The 22395-nt window shown below is 46.1% G+C and overlaps 1 protein-coding gene across 2 annotated transcripts in view; it reads right to left on the reverse strand.

Annotated features, from left to right (window-relative positions):
• LOC142578616 (follistatin-related protein 5-like) overlaps positions 1-22395 on the reverse strand; it is a 513022-nt gene that overhangs the window by 66140 nt on the left and 424487 nt on the right. For both annotated transcript variants that reach the window (XM_075688041.1, XM_075688035.1), the window contains exon 4: positions 10345-10557. In XM_075688041.1, the coding sequence (XP_075544156.1) occupies positions 10345-10557 (213 nt within the window). The remainder of the gene's footprint in view (positions 1-10344; positions 10558-22395) is intronic.

Genomic DNA, 22395 nt, shown 5'->3' on the forward strand with positions numbered 1-22395 from the left:
GCTGGCGCTGGCCGCTCCGCGCGTGAAGGGTGCCCCGATGCGCGCGCTTTACGCCGTGGGTTGAAAATGCTGCTCTGAACGCGCTGTTTACTCGCTCTCCGTGTTGGATTTGAATTCTCGGGTTTTGCGCGCCAAAACCACGATTTGATTATTAGGCACGCCGTAGTGTTCGACTCCGGATTCACTTTGACCACCTGGGGATCTTTAACGCGCCCCCAATGGACGGGGCATTTTCGCGTTTCGCCCCCTGTCCGTGTTGTGTGTGTGTGTCTGCATGTGTGTGTGTGTGTGTGTTTCCATAAACGATCTACGAACGTTTCAATCGATCTACCACGATCTACGAACGTTTTATAGGTTAGACCCATTCAAGAGTCAATTGAATGGGTCTAGCCTACAACATACAGGGTTCAAGATTACATGTCGAACAACCTTCTCATACAAGCACCAGAACTTGTCAAGTAACGTTTTCACAGTAATAGTATGACGTTAAAAATACGTGGTACACATGATATACATGTTGAATTACTACACAGCACGGTACAAGAAAGTCTCAAAAATACAAATAATACAGGTGGTAATACAGTCACCTAATAATACAGTCTCTAGTCAGCGTGCGGTGCATACATTGTGTAAATGCAAATAATACTGGCACCTAACAGTACAGCCTCCAGTCAGTGGGTGGTGCATACATCCCGTAAATGCATTATCACATATAGTCAGGACAGAACGGTCAACATAACATAATCCACACACACACACACACACACACACACACACACACACACATATATATATATATATATATATATATATATATATATATACTGCAACATTGAAATAAGATGAACATTAAAAGCTTTAATAACGGTCAACCATCCCGCTGTCTTCGAGAAAAGTTTTTAATGCTTTAAAGCGCTCTTCTGCAAGGGCGTTGTTGGCCAAGGGCCCAAAAGTCTCTTTAAACTGAAAAGTCCGCGGTCTAACGTCCTTAGAGTTGACTTAAGGTGGCATCATGGTGTGCCGTGATGTGGGCAATCTAGACGGAGCTGATGTACATCTCCATCTACAAATCCACAATCAGTGGCGTAGCTAGGTCGTCGGGCACCCGGGGCCCATAGGTCTTCTGTCACTCCTCCCCCCCCCCCCCCCCCGGAGTGTAGCCGGCGGAAAGAGGGGTGTCTCCAGACGTATATGACACCCCCCTCCCTCCCCCTGGCCCCTTGCACCCGGGGCCCACGGCCCCCTGGCCCCCCTCGTTGCTACGCCACTGTCCACAATCACATTCGCGGGTTTCCGCATGGTCAATTCTATGTAAGAAATGTTTTGTGTAGACAGTGCCTAGCCTTAATCGATGAATAAGGGTTTGCATATTTCTGTCTAATGACAATGGAAATTTGAATTAAATAAACGGGTCGATATGATACAAATCAGAACTCTTAAAATTTTGGTCAAACCACGTTTTTCTACACATTTTAAGACCTTGCACTCATAATGCAGAGTAATTCATTCTTTCATATTGTGAGTGGAACCACATCATCTTTGCGTTGTGCTTGTTGTGCTGCTTCATCGGCTACTGTGTTGCCAGGTACATTGCGATGTCCTGGTATCCACTGGAATGCTATTTCGGGCTTCTCTTGGCTTGCCTTTGTGAGGTCTTCAAGTGTTTCGTATATTATACTATTACTGACTGTTTTTCCTTTTGCGCTGCAGGGTGATGTTAGTGCCGCCTGTGAATCGCTGAAAATTACCCATTTTTGCGCATCTCCTATTGAAGTCATAAATTTTATCGCACATAGCATTGCGAATAGTTCAGCCATTGTGGACGAAGTCGCACAAGAAAATATAAATGATTCGTGTTTATGAGGTGTGGTAGAATGAATGCTGAAGTTGAAGAGGTTGCTGCACTGGAGCCATCTGTATAGCCGTGTCTGTACCCTGAATATTGCATACATATCTGGTAAAGTGCTACTTGTTGAGCAGCTTGAATGAACATGTCTCTTTTTCTGAATATCGCATCTACTGACAAATCGATTTTGGGAAGTGTAAGCAGCCATGGATGATTTCGATGTCTGAGTTCCAAAATTCATTTCTTGGCAATATATGGAGATTTTCTTAAATTTCTTTATGAACATAGCTTCTATCTCGTTTCATTATGTCTAGAGCCAATTGGTAACTTTTATGCTGTGTTTGAGGACGAAAATAATGACGGCATGTTTCTGTAGTTCGTATAACTGGAAGCAGTGATTGGCAGGCCTTAGCTATATGACAAGACAGCTAGAAGTCGCTCGCGGAACTCCTAGACATATGCGTAGTCCTCTATAGCTAAAAGTCTTTGAAGTCGCTCTTCGGACGTGTGGGAAAGTCCGTGTAAGATGGGTGCGGAATACGCAATTTTTTGTCGTATTAAGGCATTGTAAGCAGCCAGCAGCGATGATATTGATCCGCCCCATGATGTGCCTACAAGTCTGCGAAGTACAGTCACCGTCACATAGACCTGGTTTTCGAGGTTTTTTTATGTGGGGTGCCCAGGATAGCTGCCTATCAAATATTATTCCAAGAAATCGATGCTGTGTGACAATCGTTAGAGGTTGTCCTTCCAGATTAAGAGCGAAATTTTTTAAGCGCACCGGAGCGAAGGGCAATACGCCGTCTTTGCGCGTGATAGAACCATTCCTCTCTCTCTCTCTCGCTCACTTTCTCTATAAAAAAATTGGTTAATGATATTTATGCCGTCTTGCATTGCCATCTGAAGTAATTGAACATTAGTCCCAGATGTCCAAATGCAGACATCGTCTGCATACAGTGAGAATCTTGACTGTGATGGTAGTCTTCTTGCTAAATCAGCCATGACGCAGTTAAAAAGGAAAGAGCTGAGTTACTTCCCTGTGGGACTCCGTGTTTGACAACATGTTCAGCACTGTTTCCTTCACTCGTCTGAACAAATATTTTGTGACCTGATAAAAATTCAGAAATCCATCGCAAGGACCTGCCAGACATTCCGAGTTCCAACATACTTAGCAGAACATGAACGTGGCTAACCGTGTCAAATGCCCTCTTGATGTCTACGAATACTGCTATAGCCATGTTTCCACTTGCACGCTCGTATATTGTATATATCTAATGTTGCATCCAGTGTGCATCTGTTTTCTAAAACCTGCTGAGTAGTTGGACAACACATCTGTTTCATTACACCACCATCGAAGTCGCGCGTCAATCATTTTCTTCATTACTTTGCATAGACAACTTGTCAAACTAACTGGGCGGAAGGATTCAAGGCACAAGGGTGTCTTACCCGGTTTTAAAATTAGGATTATTCGAGCCACTGCGGCCGCATTTTGATGTAGGCGAAGTGCGAAAACACCCGTGTACTTAGATTTAGGTGCACGTTAAAGAACCCCAGGTGGTCGAAATTTCCGGAGTCCTCCACTATACGGCGTGCCTCATAATCAGAAACTGGTTTTGGCACGTAAAACCCCATAATTTAAAAAAAAAGGATTATTAGAGCGACTTTCCAAGTGTCAGGTAGAGTTTCTTCTATCCATAAGTTATTATAGATGTCTAAGAGAGCATTTGTACCTGTCGGCTCGAGGTTTCTTAGCATATTGTACGTAATGCCGTCCGGCCCAGCAGCAGACTTTTGGCGACATGATGCAATTGCACACTCAAGCTCGCTTAGTGCGAAGGCATGATCTAATTGAGGATGTTGTGCCCAATAGCAAGCAGTAATTTTCTGCTTAGCTAACACTACTGAATTATCAAATTCTGCATATTGTGATGAAAAAGCAGGTCTGGAAGTAAGCTCGCAAAATTCATCTGCAGCTATTATCTCACACATGCCCCGAGCAACAGCGAGAGCATGAAATGGGAAGCTCTGCGTTACAGGTCCGCTTAAAAAACGAATTACTAGAAAAATTCGTGGACAGGCACGTGAGGAGACAGCGTGCCGCAGAAATCGCGCCAGCGCCATTAACCTAAATGTTCGATGCGTGTGCGCATTACATTGTGTATTTTCTGAGCGTTTCTGTATGCTTCTACACTTCCGCTCCTTCGGTACGCTCTTTCGGATCGGCGTCTGATGGCTCGTAGGGGTTCATACTCTCCGTCAACTGCAGCATGATCTTTCGGAATTGAGACCTTTTTTGTGCACATGTTCACATTATACTGTGAAAATTCAGTAAATGTTTCGTTCGTTGTCTGTTTAATAATTTGATCCGTTAAGCGGTACCTAAAAGCTTTCCAGTTGGTTAGTCTGCTGTAACGCCTGACATCATTGTGCATACTACAGTGATTTACAAGCATGATAAAATGATCACTGCCGAGCGTTTCCACATCCGTTGTCCATCTCGCACCATTCACTGGACCTTGCGAATACAGGGTAACATCTATGCAGCTTGAATAAGTATATCCACAAAGAAATGTTGGCAATCCCTAGTTTAGAACAGTCAAGCTGCAGTTGTCTATGGCGCATTCAATAGCATAACCACGTGCATCACAACTATCACTGCCCCAAATAATGTGGTGTGCATTGAATTCTCCACATAGAAATACATTAGAAGGAGCTATTTTGAAGATGTTCACTAGTGCTTCCACTGAAATACGGTCTGAAGGTAGTAGATATAGATTATAATTATCACTGTTATTCAGAGCTTACCAAAGGATACTTTACATGCGATGAATTCCAGAATGTCTGAATCACTGGACTAATTTGATAAGCTGGTAAGTCCTTTCTGGCGCACAGGAGCACTCTGCTAACAGCAACTTGACGTGACCTCTAGTATATCACATAATCCGAGAGACGAAAATCATCATTGATTCCCGCCTCTTGAATACAAAGCATCGGAAAGTTGTATTGTACAAGCAGTTTAGGAAAGTCAGTACACTTCATTCGAACACTGTTGGCATTTCACTGAAATATGGAGACACTTCTGTAGCGGTTATTCACATACTGCTTACCGCAGGTTTGGCCCGGATTGTTGACATAATAGTGCTTCCAGAGGCAACAAGGCTTTCACTTCTGGTAGGTTGTTTGCTTCCCGCAGAGCTGATAGGATTGCTTAAGGGCTCCGAAAAGCATTGGTAAAAGCATTTGCGTCACCGATGCGGTGGCATAGCCGCTATTAACTGGCGTTACTTCTGCAGGAGGCGCGTAAGGTCGCTGAGAATGATGTGTGGTGGTTCATGTGCCCGCTGAGGTGAGGGACCTTGCACTGGATGAGCAAGCTGAAGCTTTAGGAAAGGTTCATTACGTCGCGGTTGTCTTCATAAGTTCATGTCGGCGCATTTGCGGCGCAGCCTTGTTCTGTGGGCAGCCTGAGTAGAAGACAGCATGGTTCCCAGCACAGTTTGCATATTTAAGCTGAAGGAGTGACTTGCACTCCGTGTGGCCATGATCTTCTGTGCCCATTTTGCATTGACGTGTGCTGCAGCAGCTTTTTGCCATGTGCCAAAATCGCTGGCAATTACAGCAGTGAAGTGGTGTTCCTAGATATTCCTCGACAGGATGACTGGTGAAACCTAAGTAAATTTTTCCTGGAGTAAGGCGATCGTATCCGAAAGTCAGAATTACTGCGTGAAGTGGATGCGACTTCACTGCACCATCTTTCTGGCGGTAATACTTTATCTGTATGTGTGTCAATATAACCCCAGCATCGTTCAAGAAGTCTAGGAGTTGCTCGTCTGTATACTGCAGTGGCACATGTCTTACGTTCCCAACGTTTCGCCTGTATGACTCTGGGATGAAGGGCTTGACTTCTAGGCCACCTACACTTGAGAGCAACAGAAAGTGTTTTGCGGATGCTATATATAAGGAAGCAACGCTGACACTGAAACTTCCATCTGTGGTCGTCCTGAAAGACTGCACTTTTTTTTTTCATCGGGAACTATTTCGGTAGACACTCGGTTTGGATTCAACTGCCAGAAAGTAGTACTATCGCTTGTTGGGCGAAAGATAACAGGGGTGCCGTCTGCTCGCTTTTTCGTATACGTGACCAAAGTAAATGACGCATCCTCACCCATCTCTTCTTCATCACTTAGCTCATAATTCGATGTGGCATCCTCGCACTTGCTGTCCTCTAGACGAAGGTTCTTGCTCTCGGCTTCACCGTCAGCCATTAATCCTGAAGTCGCCGAAGTTGTTTCCGAGTTGTGGAGAACCAAACGTGCCAGTTTTATGAAGCTTTGTGGCGCCTGCAAGCCCCCAGGCTTTTCGTTTCGGCCTGTAGTATCATTCATATGGCTTGCTACACTTGGACGAGCATGAAACTCGTGACGATGTCCTCGGCTTCCGACCACCGTACTGGCAGGGTAGTATGTTTCTATTTACGCTCAAGTCCAGTGCTCGACCGCTGCGCCACCATGCGCCCTTCGCGTGTACCACGTTTCTAGGTACTTTTTCCCCGAGGTACCACGGCGAGCGCCCTAGATCCTCGTAGATACTTTGTGAGGCTTGGGAGATGTTATGACTGGGCGCACAATGTGCTCACCCAGATGTCGCTAAGAGAAAATAGGTTTTTCAAAACACACCGCCTAGGCTATTTCGAAATAAGAGTTGTGTGCGGAAGCTGAAGTAACACTGGACGAAATTTTTCAGCCTCGATAAGGGGATAAAGGGATGTGATAAGAAGTTGGTCGTGGTGTGCGAGGCGCTTCGATCTACAAAAGCTAGGATAATCGTGGGGCAAGGAGGGTTTCTCGCACAATGAGCCACATCATCGCTACAATCAAACCTCCTTCTTGACATCACTATCTCTCTTCCAGCCGAAACAATAGCAAGGCGCAGGCGTCACACACGGCGCATATTAAACTATCGCGTGACATCCAGGAACAAAAGAAAAAATTGGCTGAAGGCTTAGCTTGGTTAAGCCTGGAAGATTGCGAAAGCAATACCCTTGGCTGCGCCTTGGTTCGGCTGATGGTGTGGACATGGTTGCCCTTTGTTAAACTTATGGCTATACATTATCCGACATAGCGCAAGGCAGCGCGCCGACCACTGCGAGAAGCCGAGCTGTAGCCCCATTTATCCTTCTAGCGTGACGTCACACCAGCGAGCGCCCTCTCTCGGTAGCGCAGCAGCAGCGGCGCGCAAGGCTTCGCTTCCGCCATCGATGCCGCGAGCTGGGGCCCCGTCTCTCGGTCTGGCGTGACGTCACACGGTCACGTGACGCGCAGCTGCGTAAGGAGGCGCCACGACTACCGATGGGCCGAAAGTGCGAGCAGTATTGCTTTCGCAATAAAATCATGCAGAAACTCCTTCGGGAGTTAGACTATAGGTATGCGTAAGCATTGTGCCACTCGCTCATCTCCACGCAACCTGATGTCATTAGCAGTGTTATGTAACTTGATTAGGCCAGTACTAACGCTAGCGCAGTGGCGTCACGAACTGGTGCCGACGGCGGCGGAAGGAGCATTGATGACGCGAGCAAAGTACTGCAGGTGGACGCACCAGGTGCGCTGACGTTCCGACCATTATATATAAGCCGTTATCGCTCTTTAGCGCCTTATCTATCCACGTCGAACCATTATTGAACCGTGAACGTACTCAGGCCGCGGTTTCTTATGTCACTGCCGCGCGGGCCGCAGCTTGAAAGCGGTCTGCGATGCCCACAAAGAGTGCCGACTGCTTCGCGCGCTGTGTTCTCGCCCTGTACTCAGTGTTGAAGAGACGCGCGCTTGTAACTTGAAAGCGATCTGTGAAAGTGGCAGACTGAGGCGTTCGCTGAGAGCACCGTCAGCGCTGTGTTTTCGCCGCTTCGTTGGCATTGAAGCGGGAGGCAGCGCAAAAGCAAATTCGCTCGCTGTAGCGGGCGCTATCTCGAAAGCGGTCGTCTTATTACGGGACGGACGAAGGGACGGGCTTCTGGTTGGGCAAGCATACAAATGCTACGTATTTAAAATTAAAACTTACCTACACCGCCTAAACTGTGCGAATGCGGGCTGGCCCGAGCAGAATGCGCGCCCAGGCACTGCCAAGGACGCAAAACCAAATACCTAGAATAATACCTAGAATGATCTGGGGCGCGTGCGGTGGCACTTAGGCGAAAAAGTACCTAGAAAAGGGGTACGTGCGGGCGGCGCATGGCGGCGCAGCGATCGAGCGCTGGGCTTGGGCGTAAAAATAAACGTCTTATCTTTAAGGCGCCCGGCCCGCTGAACCTTCACCCGACGTGTTGTTAGTCGAATGTCGTCAATTGTGGCCGTAAATGTCCAAAAAAAAAAAGCAGAAAAATCAGAGCACCGCACAAAGACAGCGATGAAACACATACACTTCTTCTTCTTCATCATCTCATGTTACCATATTTTAATCATTCGACGATATGGTATAGGTTGTGGAGAAGAGCCGTAAGCGAATAGCTGCCGAGATTTCCCACTATAGGTTTCCTATTAAATTGCTAAAGGGAACTCTGGAGCTGCCATCCTTCATTCACCATGGAAAGGAATGATGGTTAGTATACGGATTTGTTAAATATACGTGCGTGTGCCTTCGAACTTCCTTGCCACGTTATTTATTACGCTTTAGCGTTCTAAATTTCCAAGCATTCATACTTTTTTTAAACACAGGCATCATTATCATCAGCCTACATTTATTTCCACTACCAGACGAAGGTCTCTCCTTGCGATCTTCAATTACCCCTGTCTTGCGCTAGCCGATTTCAACTTGTGCCGGCGAATTTCTATAACTTTATCATCACACATAGTTTTCTGCCGCCCTCGACTGCACTTCCCTTCCCTTGGCACCCATTCTGGAGGGTTATCCACTCTACGCATTGCATGGACTGCCCAGCCCCCATTTTTTACTCTTAATCTCAACTAGAATATCGGCTATTCCCGTTTGCTCTCTGATCCACAATGCTCTCTTCATGTCTGTTAACGTTACACCTAACAATTTTCGTTCGATCGCGCTTTGCGTGGTACTTATTCTCGAGCTTCTTTGTCAATCTTCAAGTTTCTGCTCATGTGTAAGTACCGGTGGAATTCAATGATTCTACACTTGTTTTTTCAACGACAGTGGTAAGCTTCCAGTCAGGATTTGGTAATGCCTCCCCCATGCACTACAACCCATTCTCCTTCTTCGGTAAGTTTTCTTCTCATGATCAGGCCCCCTGGGAGTAGAGAGAGACCAAACGATAAATGAAAGGCAGGGAGGTTAACCAGGACTCCTGTACAGTCTCTAAAGGCTGACTGGCGATCCTGAATTCTTGTTCTCTTGCCAGGCTATTGAAGATCATCTTAGTCTTCTGCATATTAAACACTGGCATGCTCATGCATAACCATTGGAAATTGTTACGTTTATCGCTGAACATTTTTCTGAAATTATTCAGTTCGCAAAATCACAGACATCGTTTGAAACCAGAAGCAAGAAGTTTAGGCAAATCCATGAGCTGCCCATAATTTCCAAGCTGGCTGAATCGCAATACTTGCAACTACTGTAGAACTCCATCCAGTAATTTTTCTGGGAAACTCATGTTTCCCACTGCATTTAATGGAACCCATCAGTCAGAAAGCGTGAGCAGAGCCGAATAGCACTTTCGCTGCTGCTGTGCACTGGTCAATGTATTGCTTGGGGCGCGTTCATTAACTTTGTACGCATAAATTTTCGTTTGATGTTTCTCGAAGTCCCAATCCTACCAGAATATTGTAATAAAATACAATACCATATTCAATGTTCACCTTTCGACACATATAGTTGTAGAATATAGCTTAGGATCACACATCTAAACTTTTATATTTTTCTCGCCTCATAGATTAACCCAATTCCTTCAAGAACAGGCACTGAATTCTTCCATTTGGACCACCAATCTCTGTGCTATTAGTGTTATCTATGGCCGATTATGTCAAAGAAACTACATTTGAACAGCCAGAGCAATGCATGTACCGGCGAAAAACTACATCCGCATAAATGCGTCACCAAACACGTGAGTGAAAAAGAATATGTCAAACTGTACTCCTAAGATGATTTCACAGAAAGTGGAGGTTTCACTATCTGAACATTCTATGGTTAAAATGAGCTGGGAGTTCCACTTTTACATGACCGCAAACACGTATGCAATTTTTCATTCATATCTTTGGTGGTGGTGGAAGAACTGGCGTATTGTGTCTCTACTGGGCATCACACGTGTGGATAGGTAGGATCCACAAATAATAACGCGAAAAAAAGTGGACTCCGTGTGGTGCAATAATTTTTTTTTGCCGTATATGTTACCCAGGTGCTACAAACGAAACGTGTGTAATCAATAACTGCCTGACCTGAGAATGCCAGGCCGTGTGAATGGACGATGCAGTTTTCCCGGTGAGTTAGCGTGCACGGTACAGCACGGAGCCGGAGAGAATGGACGAGATGCCACTTACGATTGCAGTTTCCGCGGTGGTCGATGGCGATTGGCTTTCCCGCGAGACAGGCGGCCCTGTGCAGCTCGCAGTGGTTGATGTAGTAGTTGCCGTCCGAGCCGCACACGGGCTTGCGCCTCTTCTTGCAGGACTTCTGGCAGACGCAGCTTGCCTCGCCGGCGTCGTTCAGCTCGCACTGGCGGCCCCGACCGCACACCATGGTCTCGCACAAATCTGCACACACAAGAGGGGCGAAGTTGAAGCAAGTCCTTGCGCCTCGGCATTTCTCATCCCCGCTTGCCAATTCCGAGTGTAAAAAATACCGCTTTTCGCTTCACATGGGCTTTGTCATACGAAAGTCCTACTGTGCTTAACACGTGCCGAAGAAGTTACATTTAGGCTGGCTTTGAAGGCTTCCTGTTATAAGAAGACAAGAGGCGTGTGTTGTCCCAGTCTGGACAAATGCTTGGCATTGCTGAGCGATATATTGGCAATCATCAGGGTGGGTCTTTCATCGGCTGTTGCCTATACTGAAGAGTCGCTGTTCGACAGTATATTATTTTTCTCTCTATCTCCATGTCTCTTTCTCTCGCGCACGCACGCACGCACGCACAAAATAAAGCTTGACAGGTTCGCACAGGCGGGCACACTAAGCACAAATCAAAGACAGTCATCGCGCAGACGCAGCCGCGTAATTGACAATCAATAGCCAGCCGTCGGGCCACTCGTCGGCTCATTCAAGCAGCTCGAACGCGAGACAAGCCCCTCTATGGCCGTATTCCTAATGAGCAGCCGCTGCTTCCTGGCTGCGCGTCCAGTGCCGGCAGCGATTCCCGCACTATCGGCCTTCCCCCCCTTTTTTCCCCCGATGATGATAGTTCACAAATTTCGCGCCCTAGGAGGACCGTGTGTTTGCGGTTCTACTCTGTGTGTTTAATTATCTGCCCGTCACCGGTAAAGGGACCAAGGACGGGGGCGGTGTGCGACGGCCGCCACGCTTTGCCCGTATCCAGCCGTGCGTCGGAATATTTCATCGACCAAACACGGCCGTGTTGGCGAAGCGCGATAAGTTTGATCGTTAAGCCTCCGGCAGTCGCCGTTTGCGCAAACGCCGCTGCCGCACGTTTGTGCGATACGCGCGGCGAGAGCGCTTGCTCGCACGCCGGCTGCCCCCCCGTGTGTGTGCGTGTATATATATATATATATATATATATATATATATATATATATATATATATATATATATATATATATATATATATGCTTCGGGTGAACAAGGCTTTGAACACAACACCCGGCTTGTTAGGGCCCTGAATATATGAAAATACAATTGCTCGCGCGCTTGGATAATAAGTGGAGCCGCCTTCTTATTGTACGGCAATCGATAAGCCTTCGTGGTCAAACGTGCTCTGGTTTATCGGCAGGTGCAGGCACATGCAAGCGGACTTCGTGGCGCATCCGCGCTTTGCAAATTGGTTTAAACTCGCAATTTTTGATAGCGATGAAAAGTGGTGCGCCATTTTTGTTTCTCATTTGGCTTCGCGAGTCTCAGAATTTTTCAGTTTGGGCTATTTGTTGTACCAATGTACTAAAAAAAATAACTTGTTGTGTTTTACGTGTAAAAACTACGATAAGATTATGAAGCACGCCGTAGTGGGCAACTCTGGATTGATTTTGACCACCTGCGTTTCTTCGAAGTGCACGGTACACGGCCGTTATTGCATTTCTCCCCCATCGCAATGCGGCCGCCGCTGTGTGGATTTGACCCCGCGACCTCATGCTTAGCAGCGCAACGCCAAAAACCACTAAGCAACGGCAGCGGGTATCAACGTATTCCCTCAAGTTGCTTTAACAATGACATGTAAGAAACCTCAATATGGGCGGTAGCTTGCTTATGGCGCTATATAATTGATGCTCAGTAAAATACAGCCGCAATAAGGTATTGTTTTTTAAAATAAAAATAACGCTGAAAGTAGCGCACAAATGATTACGATGTCTCAGCATTGCTTATTTGCGAAATGCTAAAAAAAAAAAAGATTCTCGCGGAAAATAAACGTTCGAAATTAGAGTTGGAAATAGTCGAGCTGCTTATGCCAAGAACAGTCGCTCATGCTAGACTATATGTACTCGCCTTCAATACGTGCACAATCTACTAACGTCGGCTGCTGCTGCTGCCCTCCTCAATACCCAACCGTTGTTAGAGTAACTTATGTTTTGATTTTATGAGATAGAATTTTCTTTTCCGGGGCTGAGTAGGTCCTAATTAATTTTTTTCAATGCAAGAGTTCGCATTCCTGCAATTCAGTACACCTGCCCGTAATATGCTTTTCTTCACTCTGTCTTAATTGCCAACAAACTCTGTCTTTCTATTTCTATTTCATCCAGCGCAGAGTAACTGGCTAGAGGAGTGTACCTCAGGGGCATAATTATTTACCTTTTACCAATAAACTTTCTATCTCTCCCTCTCTGCTGGAGAGGAAAAACGCTGTGATTGTTAAAGAGAAATGGCAATAATGAAAATTACACAACTTGCAACTAAGCTGACTGCTGAGACACTGCCATTTCCTGTGCGATACGTTCAGCGCCTTCACGACGTGGCACTACCCTGTGTATTTCATGACACAGTATACGCCGCTCTTGTTGCCGTCATTGAGACGCACTGACTCTGCACCTTCTGGGAGGAGATTATTCCTCACAATACACCGTCTTTATAAATGCTACTTCTCTGGAGGCCGCGGTGCACTTTTTTTTTTCCGGGGCTTTTCAGGTTGGAACATTAGCCGAAGTGCTAAGTTGCAGCCACATTAGAGGCGCTACTAAAGATGTTCCCCAGTTCGGCTCAACACTCATGCTCGGTTTTCTTCCGTCACGACACATGAGCATTTATTTTGCACACAGTGCTTACACATAAGCAGCAAACCAGGGCAAAACACTCGGTGAAAGGCCAACGTGCTTGCTCTCTTTGCAAAGTCCCGCGAAAGGTTTATTGCTGCAGTTCCACGCACAAATGCTATGATAGGCTGCGAGAAATGCCGCATAGTTAAAAAAAAGATTATGATTAATTTCGTCGACCTGACTTCATGCAGAGCCCACCGAAATGTAAGCAGGCCGACTTTTGGGCACCCCATTTTCATCAGCATGCGGACGCCCTGGCAGGGCCCATCCATAGCGCGACCTCACACTCAATATCATCTAGAGCTCAGGAGCCAACAAGTCGCTGCATTGCGTATTAATGGCAGCGAAAATTCCGTGGAGGGTCGCACGTCTGAAACATAATGAGTCACAGAGCATGGCGAGGAAAGCAATTATTGCGGGGCAGAAATTACAACTATTGATCAACTTTCGCCAGAACGTTGATGTCGAGGATGATGGCAGTGCCTCAGTGGTTAAAAAGAAGCCTGACTAGGCGTGAGCCTTTAGGAATGGAATCGTACCACCGGCCCCACCGGTATGAGACAGGCACCCGCTGAAAGCGGTTGGGTCCGTCTAAATAGACCGAATGCTCGCAAAATATCACAGCAGAAAACTTCCACCGCCGTAATCAACCCAAGAGTCTCGTACTGGCGAGCGCCGCGGTTGAGAAGCTCATTAAGCGCTACCGACGCGGTTTTTCACAGCTGCAGATAAGTGCAAAACGGGGGTAGGAGATCTAAAGAAAGCGCTCAAGGCATTAAAGCGCTCGTGGCTAGTGAAAGGACAGAAAACGCACACATTCAACACAGACAAGAGCGAGATTTCCAGCTCGAGCTAAGAAAGAGAAATGTGCCTATCTATAGAATGAAACGTGTCTATTTATAGAAAGTGCATATTAAGCCCCTTTTATAGAATTGTAATCAAGCAGCTGAGCGCTGGCTGTTCAAGCAGAGGAGTATGCTTCAATAACGGAAGAGGCATGGCAATTTTGCTGTTTTCTCAAACTATGGCTCTAGTGCTTTCTTTACGTGGTCTATAACACCGATTTTGGCAACTGACGACTGAGTAAAAAAATGGAACGTTACGTGCTTCTATTTCAACATAACTAGCTTCTCGCTCTAATCTTGGCCCTGCAGTTCACAGTCGTGCTCCAATCGCCCAAACTCTATCCTCATGCTGAAGGCATCAGAAGAAAAAGAAAAAGAAGGTTGGAGATAAGCCTCCTTTATGCTGAAGTTAAACCATCCTAGCTTATATACCAGCGCTGATATGGTAGCGACAAACACTGCATGCATGTTCTCGAGCTTTGCTAGAATAAACCCGTGCATAAGTCATAAATGCGGGGTTCAGCGCGATTACAGTCTGACTCTTCAAATTTTTTGCTGTAAATCACGTTGACACACGAGTAGGTTTAAGGATTTTTTTTTTCCAACAAAATTTCATTGAGAACCACGCGCGCCGTGAAGGGCGTCGGTGCGCTCAAGCTTGTCGCGTGCGCATGAGCGATGGGTGCTCACCGCACCGCACTTTGGCCTGGGCCGTTTTTCTGTCCCTGCATCACAAGAGGTGTCTTCGAATCTTTCGCAACTAGCTTGGTTGCGCCACAGTTTTACCCCAATGAAGTAAAACATAAAAAAATGAAGAAAAAAATAGAAACTTCGCTCACTCGCATACTCAGAGGCCAACATCGTTGGTGTCTCATGTGAGACGTTAACAAGGTCATGAGGAAAATACGATCTTGGCTAATGCGACCTAATGAAACGTAATGATATACTTTAGCAGCTTTCTCCTTTTCGTACGAATAATGTTAAACATGAGCAAATGCAGATTGAAATCCCTGCCGTATAATAAAATGGACGAAAGAAGAAAGAAAAAGAAGAAAAGATCTAAGTGAAACCTAAAATGGCGGCTGCGTTGCTACAACTTTATTACTGTCAGCGAGGTTTCATTTTTCCCATTAGAGGCGGAGGGCGGGAGGAGGGCGGTTGGGCACCTATTGGGCAACTGCCTAATTTCTCGGTTTTGCCTAGCGGTGTTATGTCTGCCTCGGTTGACAAATCGCGTAATGTGATCTCACATAGCCGCCCTCTTTTGGCTCAAATTCACGCGCCTGAAGAAGTACGCAAAACCTTATATAAACAAGCAAGTATATATCAGGCGCCCACCATATCCTATAGCTCATCCTGCACAGCCTTGCTCGCTGTGAATTCTAGTTACGGTGCAAGAGGCTATTGCACATTTACTCTTTATTGTAGCATTTCTCCATGCAGCCGTCATTTAAACTTTCTATCCTCTTTCTCTATACGCGAGCTTACTTAACTGAATACTGGTAAGCGCAATTCCAAGACGGGACTGAAGATAGACACACAAGAACGGGACAAGCGTTATTAATTTTGTTAACATACATACATACATACATACATACATACATACATACATACATACATACATACATACATACATACATACATACATACATACATACATACATACATACATACATACATACATACATACATACATACATACATACATACATACATACATACATGATATTATTTACAAAGGCTTACTCGATCCTCATTAGAATGAGTGACACGCCTATGTGCGACTCTGGCAGAAGCGAAGATACTATTGAATACATATATTGTGTCTGTCCTCGCTATTCTTACCCGTTTATCCCCTTCAGTGCAGGGTAGCATACCGGACATGCGTCTGGTTAACCTTACTGCCTTTCTCCTCTTCGCTCTCTATACATACATACATGAAGCTTTAGCTCGCACTCATCCTATTATGATAGATGTAAAAACACAATTCTAATTGTTTCATTGAGTCTGTGGAGGAGTATGTTTACCTAGGTCAACTAATCACAGGAAACCCTGACCATGAGAAAGAAATTCACAGAAGAATAAAAATGGGCTGGATCGCATACGGCATACATCGTGAGCTCCTGACTGGGATCTTACCGTTATCATTGAAAAGGAAAGTGCACAATCAGTGCATTTACCGGTGCTGACATACGGCGCAGACTTGGAGACAAAGACGCTTAAGAAGAAGTTAAGGACCGCGCAACGAGCTATGGAACGAGCATTGCTAGACATAACTTTATGAGACAGAAAGAGAGCGGTTTGGATCAGAGAGCAAACGGGTATAGACGATATTCTAACAGACATTAAGAGAAAGAAATGGCGCTGGGCAGGTCATGTAATGCGCATATTTGATAACCGTTAAACCATTAGGGTGACAGAATGGGTACCAAGAGAAGGGAAGCGCAGTAGAGGACGGCAGAAGACTAGATGGTGCGACGAAGTTAGGAAATTTGCGGGTGCTAGTTGGAATCCGTTGGCGCAGGACAGGGGTAATTGGAGATCGCATGGAGAGGCCTTTGTCCTGTAGTGGACATAAATAGGCTGATGATGATGATGATGATGAATTGTTTCAATAGGTACTGCTTGAAGCCCCACACTTAAAGCAAAACAATAAATATCAAATAGTGGAGGTGCCATAAATTTAATTCAGGCTGGCGAGAACCTTAGATAAAACAAGCAAAGTAGAGAAATGTAAAAAAAAATGAGCCAGTCGTCAAGCTTGCGGCTCCGAAACTAGGCGTTAGAGGAGATATCGCTGTTACATATATAAATTGTTTCTGAAAAAGAGCTTAAAGCGGACAATACTGCTTGTGTTTTGACATTCATGAATTTCCTCCTTGGTTATATGCGGTTTCCAAAAATTATTCTCGCTATTTAAAATGCTTCTGAGTGTACTTTAATGTCATATGCACTAGTCCGCCTTAAATGCTGCATTTATTTTGTCAAGTTGCGGCATTATAATTTGGCATCTTGTTTTCTTATTTCGAGGTGTTTGCTAATTATTGCGATATATTTAAGGCCCCAAGTTCAAATTTAGTATCCTTCAGTCGTTAGACTTTAGCCTATCCTTTTTAAGAAGACATCTCAAGTTGAATAAGCCGTTGCCTAAACAGAGTATTCTTGCGTTAAAAAGTACCATCTGAATAGGCAGAGCAGGCCCACGCGCTAGAATTGCTTACGTAGTTCTGTCCCAGCCCGGATAGAGCTTCAGTCGCTTGAACCAATGACTGCAAAGGGCCCTTTCGTTTAAATTCTCTCAATTTGTGCACATCTGGATCGAAGATATAGTTTTCCCTCCGGCATTGTTCCAATAGAGAGTGACATTCCCAAGTTTTCGCCATTAGTTCACGACGCTTTACATTAGAATTCAGAACTACGAAGAAAATAAGCCTCCGAGTGATTTCCTCTTACACGTGCGAGAGAGAGAGGAAGATAAATAGAGAAGGCAAGGAAAGATAGGTAAGTCAACCAGATAACCCTCCAGTCTGCAACCCTACATACGGGGTTAAATGGGTAAAGGTTTGAAGAGAGAGAACGAAATGAGGGGAGACAACACTAGCTGCACTTGCAGCCGTAGCCGCACCTCAGAATATATAGCGGCCCTTTGGGGTCTGCGTACTTCAGGAAGCGGCAGAAATGTTGCGTTGCTTTTTGAGCTAGCGAAGCACGTGGCCACAGAGCGGGTACCTTCGTTTCTGAAAATGCTCTGGATAACAGGTGATCTTATGGGCTCTGGAGTAAAGGACACAAGCACGAACTAATGCTAATAATGATAATAACAATGAAAATTAAAGAAAAAGGAGAAGAAAAGAAAAAATTAGGCTTCCTCCCAAACTCTCACTGCGCTGCTCGCATATACTCCCAATTCGCTCACAATTGGTGCTATAGACTGCGCAAATATGCAAGATGGTCGTATATCTTTCAAAGCAAGATTATTCGTCCACCCAGACTGTAGCCAATTATACAAGGACAAGGGTTCCTCGAAAAGCCAACTTCACGGCTCAGTAAAATTTCACTCTGGTAAATGGCCCATAAACCAAACTCTGCAGTGCCACCAGACGGGTGATTCGCTTCACCAGTGGAACTCGTTAGCAGGTAATCGCAGCATTTTGAAGGGAAGCTCATTTGGTCGTTACCTCGTTCCAAGATTTGTTATCGTTATTTCAACCTTGTACTGCCATCCTCTGGCATCCTGGCTAGATTATTTGGTACATAGATTGCCCTAGCCTTACAGTGCTCTCGGGTTTAATTCTGGTCCAGGGTTTGCATATTGCAACGATTCTTTTCATGTTGTAATCAGTTTGACGCTCATCGTTGGCTCGCACAAAGTCACTCTCACTTGGTGGTAGGGATAAGAAGTCAATACAGTGGGAGGACACTATTCTTCCGAAACCGGGCCCTGGACGAACTTTTTTGTTCACTAAGTTTGCTTTTGGAAGAACACACAGACACACACGCACGCACGCACGCACGCACGCACGCACGCACACACACACACACACACACACACACACACACACACACTCACACACACTCACACACACACTCACACACACTCACACACACACACACACACACACGCACACACGCACGCACGCACGCACGCACGCACGCACACACACACACACACACACACACACACACACACACACACACACACACACACAGCCGTATTTCGACTAACGAATTCTCAGATAGATGACAAAAGTACAACGAAGTGGGACGGGTAATCACTTGTGAAAGGGAACCTACCAGCCCCGCACTGCGTTGTTAGAAACATGTGACAGGAAAATAGATGGTCTTGCTGCCAATGTTCTGTGCTAATGTTCACGCTACTACGGCACAATTCGTTTTTATAAAGAAGTATGCGTAGCAGCGTCCGCACGTAGAGACCATGAACATAATTGAGCAGGACATTACACGGACGCTACGAATATAGGGCACAGGAGCACGAACAAGACGGGACAAGCAGTACATCTCCTTGTGATTTTCATTGAGACATTTTATTCGGATATTCGTTTCAGAACTTGCACACGTCAGCAAGCAGAAATCTATCAAACCGAAATGAAGTAGGCACGTCGACAGACAAAGTCAGAATCATAAGACATTTGGGTACAGTTTTTGTGCTTATGAAAGCAGTAGCCGGTAACCTTGCGAACGAAGTGGTGCCTGCACAACCCACGCAAAATAGCTCTCTGAAACTTTCATATCCTTCTTTCGCTGTGCAGGCATCACTGTCATGTCATTGAGTGTGTGCAGCCTCAGCGGCTCAAGGGAGTAGTCAGAATGCAGGTAGCTTCCAATTGGAGCATATTACGCGCCCACAGCCATTCTCAATTGCGCTATTTTCACGAACGTCTAAATCGCGGATTTGTTGTTTCTGAATCCGTCAAACAAGCGACGCAGGCTCTCAATGTGACTATGAAAAGAAGAGAATAATAAATGGACACCCTTAGATCGCCCAACATTCATGCCTGAATGGCTCTTCTTGTAAAGAAATTGGATCCCGGTCTTCCTGTACTGGGGCTTATTTCCCTTCGAAAGGATGAAGACCCTGGTTGGCCACGATTTGAGTCGCAGGTAAAAAAAAAGTTGCAGTTCACCCATATTGCCAAGCAGTGACGCGATAGGCGGCGCAGTATAATGCGCAGTAAGTTTTGCACTTTTTTATGCGATACTAGTTCGGCTACACGTTCACAGATGCGCGCGAGCAGTCTCTTGAAGAGAAGAAAGAGTAGCCTTTATTCAGTGATGACTCAAGTCCTAGTCGTCTTCGTTTGTGTAAGGGGCGCCTTCCGGTGGTGGTGAAATGCAGAGGCACGGCTTTTTATTCCTCTTTTAGCTATCTTTCCTTGCGCGCTTCCTATGGCTGGTTCGTTTAAAATCTTTCACTTCGGTTGTTGTTTATGTGTAAGCTACAGAAGCGTCACGTCAGTCAATCGAAACAGCTGGCGGTGGGACCGCGCTCTGCAGGCGCAGTATTCTTCTCTACTGTAGCATTGGCAGAGGTGCTGAGAGGTAAAAACATTGGACTCGCACTCTGTGATTGAAAAGTTCTAGTCCCAGCAGGCAACCATGGGTTTGCAAAGCGAATCTTTCTTAGCTAACAATCGCGGACTTCCTTGACCGTGGCTGGTGGGTGTCGCCGCTGTATTGCCGAATAGTGCATACATAAAAAAAAAGGAAAAGAAATCGACAGAACTCGTCTCACAATGACTGTCGGCGATCATGTGTTTAGCATCGGAGAAATATGGTGATACAACGTACCGCCACCTTTTAAACGCCTTATGTATGAGGCGTGTACTCCAGTAGGACTCCAGTCTCGCGCTTTTCTATTGAACACTCTGCGTCATCTTGCGGCGCCACTGGAAATGCTGCGCGTGCCCTCCGAAATGCGAAGCGCGCCGCTGCGTGCGAACGCTGAGAAATGCATCATGCGGCAGCCAGGCTCCTCTCTGGCGCTTTTTTTTCTGGACAAGCTGCGCCATCTAGTGGCGCTGCCGAGAAGTCTGCGCGTGGCCTCTGAGACAAACTGCCTTGCGCGCTGTATCGTGCGAACGCTGAGAATTGTTCCTTCGCTGACCGCACAACACGTTGCACATACTCTGTGACCTAGGTTGGGCGAGATGTTCATCGAATAACAGCACACACCCAGTGCATTCATGGCACAGCTCGCTAAAGCGTTGGCGTGAAAGATGTTCACTGAAAAAAATGACACATACGCAGAGCACTTGCGGCGCAGCTTCCTAAAGCGTCGGGCTGCAGTCTTTGAGAACCCTTTTGTTGTGCATTAGATTCTGCCCAGGTCAGGAGAAATTTTAAAGGTTTTCTAATGGTACATTCTGGTGGTCGAAGTGCAGCGAGGCACTTGTCCTGATCTTCCCAAAGCACCCGCTGTGCCATCTAGTGGCGTGGCCGTAATGTGCGCGCTCAGCGCGAGTTTTATTTCGCCGAACATCGGAGCAAAATAAAGCGATTTCTTTTTTATTATTGTACAGCAGCACACTCCTAGTGGCAATCACCTAGTAAGCCAAGTTGGCGTCAGAGACTTCAGCCGAAGAGCTGCACAAACCTACTGACAGATACCAAGTTACCCAAGTAGGTATTAAACAGCTTCATTGAAGAACAGCATAGACCGAGTTACACGTATACACAGCACTCCAAGTCCGCGTCAAAGCGATTCATTCAAGAGCAGTACATGCCCACGCAGTGCCATATACTCAGTCACTCATCCCACGTGACCCAAGTGTGTCCGCCGGTTGGTTTCGGAACTCTTTCCCCTCAGTACAGCAGCTCTACGCGCTACCCATTCGACCATGGACTACCCAGAGCTTAGATAAACAAACGGACAGTCAGTCCCAGTAAAGTGCGCGAAGTGCCTTAAGAATGCTAATCGCATAAAAGAATTGCAAAGTGTGCCCGATGGTTTCACCGAACCTAGGTCTCTAAAGACAGCAGCTCGATGCTCTAACCACTGGGCCACAATTCTTTCTTTATTGTATTAAAGGGAAGCTGAAGAGTCTGTCGAATTCAATAAGACGCTCATATACGGATGCGGGAACCTTATAAACCATGTAGGTAAAATTTGGAGTTTTTTTTTTCAATTAGGAGCGACGTAATCGTCGGTTGAAATTGCGCTGTAGCTCCGCCCCCCTTTGAGTGAGCGAGCGGAGCGGAGACCGGAAACCGCGGTGTTGTGACGTCAACTCTGCTTCGTTCCTTCGCAGCGTCCGCGACCGTGCCTGACCGCATTTATTTCTGCGTGCGTGCCATCGTAATCTGCTTCGATCGACCCTGCATTCGTTTGTTGGTGCGTCTGCGTGTATGTAGAGTGGTAGTCAACGTGAGTGGTAGTCAACAGATGAAGGTCACTACACGTACTGCATGAACCGGGAAGCTTTTCAAGCGTTTAAACCGTCTTTGTAGATTGCCGACAGCTTTGGACAGCGCACAAATGCCGACGATCGCATCCCCGCTTACGTTCCACGAGGAGGCATGCAGGAACACAACACTACAGTTGTTTGACCGGAAACGAGCTCACTAGATCGGCGAAAGATCGGCGAGATCACTAGATCGCTTTGCAAAAAACATACTCACCAAAGAGCATTTCCAACACGAGGAGATCCCAAGACTTTGCTTTCGTTCGCGTCGAAAGCACTGCTCGCACCAGCATCGTTTGCTTCTTCGAGAGGCCGGCTCTTCGCAATCGGCTCGTACATGTAGGGAGTAACGCTGAACTCCTCAGAAAAACGCAGTCTCTAAATTTTCCATTACCGTCTCAGAAAAACAG

This window comes from Dermacentor variabilis, chromosome 1 (assembly GCF_050947875.1).
Source record: "Dermacentor variabilis isolate Ectoservices chromosome 1, ASM5094787v1, whole genome shotgun sequence".
NCBI classification, from domain to species: Eukaryota; Metazoa; Arthropoda; class Arachnida; order Ixodida; family Ixodidae; genus Dermacentor; species Dermacentor variabilis.